Genomic DNA, 13706 nt, shown 5'->3' on the forward strand with positions numbered 1-13706 from the left:
CGCAACCTACACCCACACCTATTAAAATTATTCCAGCATTTCAATCACTGACCACTCTCACAACATCAAACCCCAATTGTTCAACCCTAAATGCTTGGTCACTGTTCCATTAATTTTCCATGTCAATTTCACTCGAAACCAAAACACTTCCACACCAGATCCACTCATAAGACTCACCCCTTAATTTCCTTCCGAACAATTCACGCCAAACACTTAAGAAAATCTTAAAACGAGTATTCCACCCGCGTCGCCTGGCGATCATAACCAATCCCGCCAGGCGGTTCATCCCAAAACACCCAGAATGACCCAGACTATGAGCTGTTTCGTTTGAGAATCCAAGATTCTTACTGGTCCGGCTCCAATGGTTAAGTCCTCTCGTATCTGCACATCGTCATCCTCCAGAATATGTGTAGGATCGGCTACATATTTTCTCAACTGTGACACATGGAAAACATTATGCAAGTTTCCCAAGTGTGGTGGCAATGCTATCTCGTATGCTGCAGGACCAATCCTCCTCATGATCTGATATGGTCCGATGAATCGAGGTGTCAGCTTCCTCGATTTAAGTGCCCTACCAATACCGGCAGTAGGGGTAACTCTGAGAAATACGTGGTCCTCTGCCTCAAACTCAAGCGGCCTCCTCCTCTTGTCCGCGTACGACTTCTGCCTGCTCTGAGTCGCGCGCATCCGATCCTGAATCACCCTCACCTTCTCGGTGGTCTGCTGTAAGAACTCTGGCCCAAGAACCACTGCCTCGCCATCCTGTTGCCAACACAATGGCGTCTTACATCTCCTACCATACAGGGCCTCGTAGGGAGCCATCCCAATACTGGTATGGTAACTGTTATTATACGTGAATTCTACCAATGGCAATACATCACTCCATGTACCCAGATGGTCTAAAACACAGGTCCTCAACAGGTCCTCCAACGACTGTATAGTCCGCTCAGACTGTCCATCTGTCTGTGGATGATAGGCGGAGCTCATCCTGAGTTGAGTACCCAAAGCATTCTGCAACGACTACCAGAACCTCGATGTGAACCTCGGGTCTCTATCTGACACAATACTCGCTGGCACTCCATGTAATCTAACAATCTCTCGCACATACAAATCCGCCAGCCTATCCATATTCATCTTCTGGTTAATCGACAGAAAATGAGCACACTTCGTCAACCTGTCTACTATCACCCAGATTGAGTCGTGTCCTCTCACTGATCTCGGCAGGTGAGTGATGAAATCCATGGAAATGCTGTCCCATTTCCACTGTGGAATATCCAGAGGTTCTAACATACCACCCGGTCGCTGGTGTTCTATCTTCGCTTTCTGACATACCAAGCAAGAAGCGACGTAATCAGCCACATCCGTCTTCATACCCGTCCACCAGAAAAAGGCTTTCAAATCTTTGTACATCTTAGTCATACCTGGATGTATGCTAAGACGACTCTTATGCCCCTCATCTAGGAGCATCTTCCTCAGAACCCTGCTGTTTGGAACACACTCTCTCCCTGAACCGTAGGATCCCGTCTCTGCCCATTCGGAAATCCTTCCTCTTCTCAGTGCCCAACTCACCAATTATCATCTGCAGTTCCTGATCCTTCCCCTGTTCCACCCGAAGCTCATCTAGGAACTCATTCGTGATCCTCAACATGCTGCATCGTATCTGTCCAGGCCCTATATCCAACCCCAGATTCATGTCCCTCAACTGTTCTATCAGCTCCAACTCCCTAATCATCATAGCTGAAACATGAATTCTCTTCCTACTCAAGGCATCCGCTACGACATTAGCTTTACCAGGGTGGTACAATAGCTCAAAGTCGTAGTCCTTTAAGTACTCCATCCAACGCCTCTGTCTCATATTCAGCTCTTTCTGATCAAACAAGTATTTCAAGCTTTTATGATCGCTGAATACCTGGAACTGCGCTCCATACAGGTAATGCCTCCATGTCTTGAGGGCAAACACGACTGTCGCTAACTCCAAGTCGTGTGTCGGGTAATTCTTCTCATGCACCTTCAACTGTCTCGATGCATAAGCTACAGGCCGTTTATCCTGCATCAGCACACAACCCAACCCCTGATACGAGGCATCACAGTACACCTCAAATGTTTTAGTCGTGTCAGGGATTGCCAATATCGGTGCGGTGGTCAGTCTTCTCTTCATATCCTCGAAGCAAGCTTCACACTCGTCCGTCCACGAGAAAGGCTGGTCCTTTCTCGTAAGCTGTGTAAGAGGACTCATCATCTTGGAGAAACCCTCCACAAACCGTCGATAATACCCTGCCAAACCCAGAAAACTACGCACCTCTGAAACTGTTTGGGGCCTCTCCCACTTCACCACAGTCTCTATCTTTGCCGGATCAACGGCTATTCCTTGGGCTGAGATCACATGACCCAGGAATTGTACCTCTTCCAACCAGAATTCACATTTCGACAATTTCCCATACAACTGGTGCTCTCTGAGAATCCCCAATACTACTCTTAGATGTTCTGCTTGTTCTTTCCTGCTCTCGGAGTAGATCAGAATGTCATCGATAAACACTACTACAAACTGATCCAGATATGGCCTGAAAATCCTATTCATGTAATCCATGAATATAGCCGGCACATTGGTCACCCCAAATGGCATCACTACATACTCGTAGTGACCATACCGTGATCGAAAAGCTGTCTTCTGGACATCCTCCGGCCTGACAAGGATCTGATGATACCGAGATCTCAGGTCTATTTTTGAGAACACCGCAGCTCCCCTCAATTGATCCAATAGATCGTCAATCCTCGGCAACGGGTACTTATTCTTTATCGTTAGCTTATTCAGCTGCCGGTAATCAACACACAATCGGGAACTACCATCTTTCTTCTTCACTAACAGAACTGGTGCTCCCCACGGTGATGCACTCGGTCGGATGAACTTCTTCTCAAGCAGATCCTCAATCTGTTTCTTTAGCTCAGCTAACTCAGCAGGCGCCATTCTGTACGGTGCCATAGAAACTGGCCCAGCGCCAGGGATGAGATCAATGGAGAAATCTACATCCCTGCTAGGCGGTAGTTCTGGAATCTCATCCGGGAATACATCTGCATATTCATCCACTACCGGGATCCTGCTGATCTGCTCGGCCGTGCTCATCTTTTCTGCCTGAGCCACAATCATGTAACATGTAGCTCCAGCCTCAATCTCCCTCACCGCCTGATTAGACGAGATAAGTTCTAACCCCACCGTATCAGGAAACACTATCTTGCGCTGCCCGCAATCAATGACGACATGGTTATTCGACAACCAATCCATGCCCAAAATCACATCTAAACCCTCCATCGGCAAGCATATGAGATTCAGCCTGAACCTACGGCCTGCCACCTCCATAGGACACCCCACGCACATAGAAGTGGTGGATACCTCTCCAGACGCTGGCGTCGCAACTAAAAGCTCGCACCCCAGCTCTCGCATCGTGAGCCCGAGCCTCCTCACACATTCATTCGACACAAACGAATGAGTGGCTCCTGAGTCGAACAACACCACTACCTCGTGGTCACACAACAGACATAGAAACTGCAAAAGGTTACCTGACTGTTTCGCCTCTGTGGTCGTCAGGGCGAACACACGCCCTGGTGCTCTGGGTCGGTCTCCTACTGGCCTCGTAGCTGGCGCACCACCAGCTTGTCTTTTGTTAGGACACTGACGTGCAAAGTGCCTTGTCTGCTGGCATACGTAGCACCTACCAGTACTACTGCCTCCACCTGTACTGCTGGCCGGTTTAGTACAATCCCTCCTCAAGTGTTCCCCGTCACAGTTATAACACCGTAACCTTCCCCAGGTAGTCGGCGATCTGCTATAAGGTTTCCTCTGAGGTCTGACATCTGGAGTAGTCCTCTGCTGTTTCCCTCCACTACTAGACCCGGTCTCCAACTGCTCCACAGTTTTGGCCTGCTCGACCAAAACTGGGAACTCTCTAATCCGAAGCGGCACAATGAAGCGGCGTATCTCATGTTTTAATCCGCCCTCGAATCTCCTACACCTCCACTCCTCGGTGACTACTGGAGTGTAGAAACGCGCCAGATATTCGAACCTCTCTATGTAGGCCGCCACAGTCATGGTCCCCTGCTGAAGAGTAAGGAACTCTGCCTCCCGTTCGTGCCTCGCACTGTCGGGAAAGTACTTCTCCAGAAACCTCATCCTGAAGGCAGTCCACGTCACCTGCTCCCCACGGGTCTGCATCAACTGCTGCATCCCCTGCCACCAATACTCTGCGTCTGCCACTAGAAGAAACGTGACAAACAACAGTCTCTGCTCATCTGTGCATCCCAGCACCCTACAGATCTTCTCACATTCCCGCATCCAAGCATCTGCCTCGTCAGGAGTGGCCTTGCCAGAGAACTTGGCCGGCCGGTGTTTCATGAAATCCTCCATAGCTACTGGCCGGGTAGGTGCCACTACAGCTCTGGGTGGCGCCGCTATGGGCTGCATCGTGTCCACCATACGATGGATCGCCTGAGCTATGTCATCAGCTCCAGCGGGGTTCCTCCTCCTCCTGTTAGCCATAGCTCGTGCACGCCACATATTATAGCTGGTTCACACACACAGCCCATATTAGAATTTCATATTCAGAAATAAACTAATAACACAGACAATTAGTCACGCAAACGTAACACGATATTCTCACTCCCCATGTTATTGTTCACTTAGACGAAATTGTACCACTCTCCCGCTCTACTACAACTCTCTTTAAAATAATTACAGGCCAAGAAACTCACCCATAATTAGGTGTCATTCTTATTTTCCCCAATTCCATACTGACACGCAGGCTATTAAAACTCTAACAGTACTAGAATATCCCGTGACCTAACATACTCCCCAAGCTTCCTATTACCACTATCTCAACCAATTTATACACTTCTCAAGTTCGCTTGTATAGAAAGAGGGAAATTATCATTACCGTAATGAAATCTCTATACTCTAATTTACCAAGAGACCAAACACCAATTATCCTAAAAATACCCTCCTAGACCAGAATAACCACATGCATCCACGTCACTGTACTGGCGCCTGGCGGCTAGTCTCGTGCCGCCAGGCGGTGCATCAGAATTTTGGTAAAATTTCTAGAATTCCCACACCTTCGCAGTCTAACTCTCCCTTGCTTTTCATTCCCGATTAATCTCCATCATATCTCGCGCCATCTCCCTTATATATCGTATTCCTCGCAACCTACACCCACACCTATTAAAATTATTCCAGCATTTCAATCACTGACCACTCTCACAACATCAAACCCCAATTGTTCAACCCTAAATGCTTGGTCACTATTCCATTAATTTTCCATGTCAATTTCACTCGAAACCAAAACACTTCCACACCAGATCCACTCATAAGACTCACCCCTTAATTTCCTTTCGAACAATTCACGCCAAACACTTATGAAAATCTTAAAACGAGTATTCCACCCGCGTTGCCTGGCGATCATAACCAATCCCGCCAGGCGGTTCATCTCAAAACACCCAGAATGGCCCAGACTATGAGTCGCCTGGCGGCATAGGGATTCACCGCCAGGCGCTGCAACTCAAACCACAGCGAAATGCACACAAATGGATGAGCTGCCTGGCGGCTATGTATAGCCCGCCAGGCGGTTTCTGGAAAATTTCCAGAATTCAACGAAATCATGATCCAGTCACAGCACATGCTTAAATTACATAGTATTTCATACAATTCAGACCAAACAATCAAAATTAACGTAGAAAGCTCCCCTAACCTGGTTCTCCTTCGCTTAAGCTTGACAATTTGTAGGATCCCCCTTGATCACCCACCTTCCTTGCTTCCTCCCTATTCAGCCACGTAAATTCACCCAAAACCTCTCACACTCTCTCAGATTTTCGTGCTCTAATTTAGGTTACTATTCCAGCTTGCCAAAACCTTGCCTAAACTCCAACTTTTTCCTTTTAAACTAGTACTTTAGGTTACTTAAAATATTAAAACGAATTTAATTTCATTTACCTTTTAATAACTCTCCATCTCTCATCATGAATGGGAATGCAGCCCCCCCCCCCTTGGCCGTACTGCTTCCCATGGCCTCTGTTAACTTTTCCCATTTCCCTCTAAAGTCACCATTAGCAAAATAAAAACAAGCATAATCGCTTGGCGGGGGACACGTACCGCCAGGCGCTACAGAACCAACAACTCTAGGCTGCAGTAGTAAAATCGCTTGGCGGGGGACACGTACCGCCAGGCGCTACCAGCTTCCAGATCGCCTGGCGGGGGACATGTACAGCTAGGCGCCAAGCGCCTCAAAACCATCAATCACAACAGCCATCGCTTGGTGGGATAGCCCACACCGCTAGGTGCACATACTCAGGGAGCCCACTGATTCTGCCGCTATCGCCTGATGGAACATTCCCCTCCGCTAGGCGTCCCTTACACCAGGGCCCCACTGTTTCCTCGCTATCGCCTGGCGGACTAAACCCCGCCGCTAGGCGCCACACCAGTACAGCGTGTTGTACTGATCTTTCTGCACTCCAGCCATTTTATGAACCTCTATTTTACAGTCTCATACCTCCAGAATATAATTTCTCTTTATCAGGCATTGCTTCACCACTATTCTTACCCTTACGTAGTGTTTCTATCCCATTATACCACACAACTCCTACATCTCATACTACCTTATGACTAGTGTCACTATTACCCACTAGTATCATATTTAATCCATTCATACCCTCAACACAATCATATATTATGCCTTGTAATATACTATTTGATCCTTATGCACAAGTTATCAGTTCCTCCAAGTCAACCATCCTAACCACTAGCTAGGTTTATGAGCAATACATACTAACCTCTGTCATACCTTATACTTCAGTCCTAATACAACCTATTCATAGATTCTAAGTCCACTCATTAGTTCCCATCTCTTATCCTTCACAATTTACTAACCAACTTTAGAGGTCCAAGAGTAGCATTTTCACTTAATTATTCAATATCATTTCATGTCCAGGTCATCAAAGCTTCCAAGTCGAACCCAACGCACCCCAAAATTCATAGAACACTTCTGGTTGTCTCGTTGTCGCCTGGCGGTACCCTATAACCCGCCAGGCGATGCATTAGTCTTGGAAAATTTCAGATTCCGTCACACCACCTAACAACTTCCTTCACTCCCTATCTGCGCTCTCTACCCAATTTTCTCTAGTTCATACTCTAATTCGCTCGTGTACAGCCCAATGGGCAACCCACACTCAACCCTTACAATTTCCCTTTAAAATTTTAGCACCAATTGATCAAATAGCAAAAACCCCCATTCTTTCCAACCTTAACACTCTTCCATTCAAATTATTCATCCACTACATGAAATTCAAAGTCAATTCAACCTCAAATTATCCGTCTACAATTACCATTAGTTTCTCCTCCAATCAACGTAATCCCAGAACCCCAAAATCATCAGAATCGAGACATATCGCTCGCGTCGCCTGACGGCTTGATCTGCACTGCCAGGCCCTTCATCCAAAAACCCAGAATCTGGTAAAAACCCCATGCGTCGCTTGGCGGCCGAGAATGTGCCGCCAAGCAGTTCCTCCCTATGAACCTAAAACCATGTTTAAGTTCACGTGCCGCTAGGTGGTTATGAACAGCCTACTAGGCGGGTTTTGGAAATTTTTCAGAATTACGAAAAAAATGCAACCAGACCCAGAAACATGCATATAATTTATAACATCATTTATACAATTCATACTCAACATAAAAATTACGTGAAAACTCCCCTAACCTGTATCCTTTCGCTTAAAAGTTTGAACGACTCTTGATTCTTCCTTGTTTCCAATAGTCTCCCTTGATTCTCCTCAACTCAGCCTCAATAGTTCACTCACCACACTCTCTACACTATGATTTTCATCTCTATTTTCTGAGTACACTCACAGCTTGCCAAAACCCTTCTTCTTACCTCACATTGGTCTTTTAAAGGTACCCTAAAGCTAGATAATTACCAAAAACGAATTTAAGGTTTAATGGTAATTTTTATTATCATTCATTGATCCTTTATGATTTGTTTCTCAGCCACACTTGGCTGCCCATGCATCTAGGGTTTCCCTTAACCCTTTAAATTCAAGCCAAAACCCAAAATAGCAAAAAAAAATAAAGTTTAATTTGAGTTCTCCAAGGATTGAACACATAACCACACCAATGCCAAGTCAATGCTAAACCATCATGCCAATTCATGTTTCTTACTAACTAATATAATTCAAATATTATATTATTTCACAACATGATCATATATATATATAAATATAAAATCACATAAATAACACATAAATGGCAAACATAGAACTCGAACTCAAGTCCTCTCACACATTTAAGTACTCTCAACCACTTGAACTAGTATTTTTCCACATCATATAAGTTAGAATTAATTATCATAACTGCTCTCCCTACCTGCATTTATTAATTAATTAATTCTTTAACTAATTATTTAAATTCCACATGTCTTACACAAACGTAGCATCCGAGTTACCTAAATGGTAACATAAGCCCACAAACGCGACACCTGAATAACCTAGACCGTAACATAAGCTTGCATACGCGACACCCGAGTTACCAAGACTGTAACATAAGCCCACAAATGCGACACCTAGACTTACTTAAGCGGTAATATAAGTGCACAAATGCAACACCCAAATTACCAATAATGTAACATAAGCTCACAAATTTGGCACCTGAGTTATCTAGGTGGTAACATAAGCCCGCAATGGCGACATTATAACCTATCTATAAGATAGCATAAAAGTTAAAGCCTAACCAACAACTTAACATGTTTTCTGGCATCTAATCATTAGTCATAATGGAGTTTGCATTGCATAAATTTTCATAGTATATAATTCATTACACACAATATGTTATAAGCATTGTATAAATGTACATAGTTCATTACATAAAGAAAAGAAACAACAAGAAGCAAAAATAAATTTTTGTGTAGATTAGTGGGCCTTAACATCCGCCTGAACATTGGTTTAAACATTAACCTCAACATAATCTTAGTCGGCCTCTTCCACATCGTCAACAAGGATGTTGTCAACAACCTCCTTGTCTGCATTAAAGTGCTATAAGTCCAAACCAGGGTTGAAGAGGGTTGCTTGCCTCTTGGCCTTTTCGAAACAAGTGCCTAAATGGCAAGTTCAATAGAAACAAACCTAACTTTCTTTCTTTCAGGAGATTCACCTCCACCTTCAAAATCTTAGCACTCTACTGGGCCTTTTCAACCGGAATGACCAGGCCCTGTTTTCCTCCCTTTAGGAATCCGAGCTCTGAAGTCCAAAGATTGATTTGGCTCAAACCTTGTACGAACTCCAAATCTTTATTGGTGAGGTTTTGACCTAGGACCCGATTCAAGTTAGCCACATCATGCCTTTAGGTCTTCAGCTTGGTCGCCTCCACTTTCAAGGCTTCCAACACCTACTCCTTCCCCTCACCCTGGCCTCCACAACCTTTAAGGTCTTTAACTCCTCTTCCACCTCCTTTAACTTCCTCTTATTATCTTCCTTTTGCCACCTTGGGTAGAAGCTCAACCTTTTCCTTCTCATCTCTTTCAGTCATATAGCCCTTACAATGACACATCATGGCCATGCACTGAGCCATCATTATCTCAGCTGAATCCATCCAATTCTCACCTTCGAGCATCTTAAGGTGCCATAGTGAAGGAACATTTGCCATGGTGGCCGAGACATGCTCTGCACAAAAGGTCGACCTGGTTCCTCAATAAAGAAGCCTAGAATATGCTTGGGACTTGAAGTTTAAAGCAAGGAAATGCCACGAGAAAATGTCCCACCAAATGTAGGCTTGGCCACATGCACTACGAGCTGCACTTGGGGCATCTCTTCAGCCAGGGGATCCTTTTCCAACTCGGTGCCCTCTGACACCCCCTTCTTGGTCAGAAAAACTCCCACATGTTCACCTTAAGGTCTTGTCGACAGTCAAATCCACTACTACCGAGGTAGCCCTTGTTTTAAGATTTAGATTTGCAACAAGAGATGTAGAAACCATCATCGCTTGGTCAACCTTCTATTTTTTAGTTGGAGAGGCCACTACTTCTGGAAGTCAAAATCCTTCGACATTATCTCAACAAAGAGCGAGGAAGTGTTAAAAGCCATACCTACATAAGACACAACAAAGATACCATTAACCTTACCCTCGAAGTAACTAGTAGGGTCATTAGCATCTAGGACACAAAGTATTTCTCGATAATTGAGGGGTCGAGGAAATTGGTTGAGGAAACTTCTCCAAAATGCTCCAATACATAAGAAACCTTGGCCTTTGAGAGCTAGGGTGCAAGAAAAATTTCAGCAAGGCCTCATCAACGAGGCCTTCAACTTGAAGAATCTAGTTTTAAAATTTTTTAAATGATTGTGTGTACATGGTGATTAGAGAACCATACTAAGCATCATTTAGGGATACCCAACCAACTTTGGCACCATGCTTCAACTAATAAAAATACATAAACAGATGGGGAGTTGGTGTAAGACCGAGTTGGTTACACCGAATCTGGAAGGCTTTTGCAAAGGCCTAACTATTGGGATGAAGTTGACTAGGAACTATAGAAAGCAAAGAAAGAAGACCACTCTCGAAGTTGGACATGGGAAGGAGATGCCAAACTCCCTAAGGAATTGAAACAAATAGACGTAATTGTCCTTTTACTCTCGAGGCCTCAAAAAAATCCTATCCGGTAGGGGACATGACAAAATAATGAGCTCGTCATGGGAAAAGTTAAAAGTAGAAACAAGCTCAAAAACCCTATCGACAATATCAAATTATGAAGCATAAGATTCAACCTTGTCTAGTACCTAGGTGTATCTGGAATCCCTTATAGGAGGAAACTAATCATGCCTCTGGACCATTCATTTTGGTTACATAACCTTCTTCATCTTTGTTGCCTTTTTCTTCTTCTTCTTCTTCTTCTAAGGAGCTACGACCACCCAAGGGAAGTGGCAACAGGGGCAACAACGATAAGAGGCTTTGGCGAAGACCCATTACTAGTAGAATCTACAAAAGAACCCTCCCAAATGGGGTAACCTTTTTATCTAATAAAGATCGACGGCAACCAAACCGCGGATGTTACCAGAACCACCATAAACCAAGAACTGGACATCCTAGTTCGCGTCGCATGGTGGGTACAACACGACCGCTAGGCGGTTCATCACAAAACCCAAAAAATTGGATTCAGACACATGTGTCGCCTGGCGGGTCTTTAAGACCGCCAGGCAATTTCTGGAACACATTCACGAAATTTGACAAAAAGAAAGGTCCACATAGTGATCATACAACATCAAATTATATACAATTGAATTTAACATGTAAGGCAACTCCCCTAACTTGGATTCCTCGCTCCAAGAACATTCTAGCTTTCTCCTTGATCTAAGTTGTCCTCCCTTTGGTCTCCCACTCTCTCGTCCTTTAAATCACTCTCAGTTCAGCATTTTAGTACAGTTTGGTGGTTGGTTTTCCTTACTTTTGCAACCCTAAACGAATTTAATTAAATTAAAATGAAATTAACTTCAAATCAATTCCTTAATTGGTCCTTAATAACTAATCAATTCAAATTAATCTCTTTGTCTGTGTCAAGATTCATGGAACCTATCTTTAGCTCTTCATCTCCTCAATTCGTACCCAAGGCAAAAGAAATGTTATGATTTTACTCTTGCTAAGATTTGAACTGACAACCCTACCAATGTCAAGTCAATGCACAACCATTCAACAAATTCTTGTTTCGTGGTAATTCATACTTATCTATGATTTTATCTTACTACTCTAGTCTCAAGTATACCCACAAAACAATAAAACAATTAAATTGACAAACAATTAGTATACTCGGGACTCAAACCCAAGTCCTCTCAACACAACCAAGTACTCTCAACCACTTAAGCTAGTACTTTTTCATGTCATAATTCCAAGTATTAAATGCTATAAATATTCCCACTACCTGCATTTATTAAATAATTATTTATTTAATTATTTAAATTTCTCGAGTTTTACACTCGCAGGTGGTAGTAGCTAGGGCCCTATATTCGACTTTTGAAGAAGAGCTAGACATTGTGCTCTACTTCTTTGATTTCCAAGAAATCAAAGATGTGCCTAAAAAGACATAGTAGCCTATTACACTACGTCTTGTGTTTGGTCATTTAGCCCAATCAGAGTCACTAAAGGCCTTGATTTTGATGTTGTTGGAAGCAGCAAAGAAAAGACCATTAGTTGGGCTTGCTTTAATGTATCTCAAGATGTGTTGGGCTACTTAATTATGGTGGATGGTAGGAGCCTACACAAACTGGCTTATTAAGTGTACAAAATAACTAACGTCAGGTATAAAGTTAGTTAGATATAACAACTTCCCAATTAGGTGTCTGTAGGAATCATGATTTTTAAAAAGCTCAACTTCCCAATTAGTGTTGTTCATGATATGAGTCTGTTTAGGTTTGCAATCTAGCATCCCTCTTTCAGATAGAATATCTAGAGCATATTTTCGTTGACACAAATTAATCCCTTGTTAGATTTAGCCACCTCAAAACCCAAGAAGTATTTTAAGGGTCCTAATATTTAATTTTGAAGGCTTTGTGCAAGGAAGTATTTATCCTCTCAATTTTAGTCATAGAATTTCCTGCCAAAATCAAATCATCCACATAGATAAGGAGAATTGTGAAAGTATTTAAGCTCTCTTTAGTAAATAAAGAGTAATCATATTTGAATTGTATAAAACCAATAGAAGTAAGGAAAGAGGACAATTTAGCAAACCATTGACGACTCGCTTGTTTTAGGCCATAGAGAGATTTGGTTAGCCTGCATACTTGACCTGGTTTAGGAATTTGAAGTCTTGGAGGTGGGTCCATGTACACTTCTTTGTCAAAGTTACCATGTAAGAAAGCATTGTCAACATCTAGTTGGTGTAAGTACCAATTTTTTGTGGTTGCAATGACTAACAGAAGTCTCATTGTTATGAGTTTAGCTATAGGGGAAAAAGTGTCAATAAAGTCAATTCCTTCCAATTGTGTGTAACCTTTAGCTACAAGTCTTGCTTTGTGTCTTTCAATAATGCCATCAGAATTGTATTTAATTTTGAAAATCCACTTACATCTTATTGGTTTCTTTCCCTTAGGAAGATCAATAAAATTCCAAGTCTTATTATTTTCTAGAGCTTTTTTTTTTCCTTAATAATATCATCAACCCACTTAATATCTTGACAAGCTTCAACATAAGTTTGGGGTTCATGATAAGAAGACACAACAAGAGTGTAATTAAGGTGTTCCTTAGATAAGGATTTATATAAAAGAACATAAGTAATTAGGTAATTGGTTTTCTGAACAGATTTGTTATGGATAAAATGTTTAGGTTTCATGGAATTGTTCACGTGGTGTATGTAATCCTTTAGATAAGAAGGAGTCTACCTTTGCCTTTCTGATCTTTGCAGATTTGTATATTATGAGTTTTGATCATTGTTGCTCAGTTAGTCATTATCTTCATTATTGGTAGAATCATCACTAACAATTTTAGGAATGGATTTTGTTTCTATATTATCAGTGGTTTCTCTAAGAGGAACTTGATAAGAACCTCTGTCATTTTTTAGGGAATGACCTTCGTCTTCCAACAAGAAATCCAAGTCATGATTGTTATCATTAGTGGTTTGAATGCATTATTTCAAAGTCTTATAAGGAAAAGTATTTTCATAGAATATCACATTCTTGGTGATGAAAATATCTCT

General features: G+C 42.8%; 1 protein-coding gene across 1 annotated transcript; it reads right to left on the reverse strand.

Moving 5' to 3' along the window:
- Positions 1-1453: 1453 nt before the first annotated feature.
- On the reverse strand, positions 1454-4531 carry LOC114174536. Its single transcript, XM_028059371.1, has 3 exons — positions 2907-4531; positions 1878-2771; positions 1454-1757 (listed from the first exon to the last, which is right to left on the reverse strand). Exons 1-3 carry the CDS (start codon positions 4529-4531, stop codon positions 1454-1456), a joined length of 2823 nt encoding a protein of 940 aa, XP_027915172.1.
- Between the last annotated feature and the right edge of the window lie 9175 nt (positions 4532-13706).

Source organism: Vigna unguiculata, chromosome 2 (genome assembly GCF_004118075.2).
Source record: "Vigna unguiculata cultivar IT97K-499-35 chromosome 2, ASM411807v1, whole genome shotgun sequence".
Classification (NCBI taxonomy): domain Eukaryota; kingdom Viridiplantae; phylum Streptophyta; class Magnoliopsida; order Fabales; family Fabaceae; genus Vigna; species Vigna unguiculata.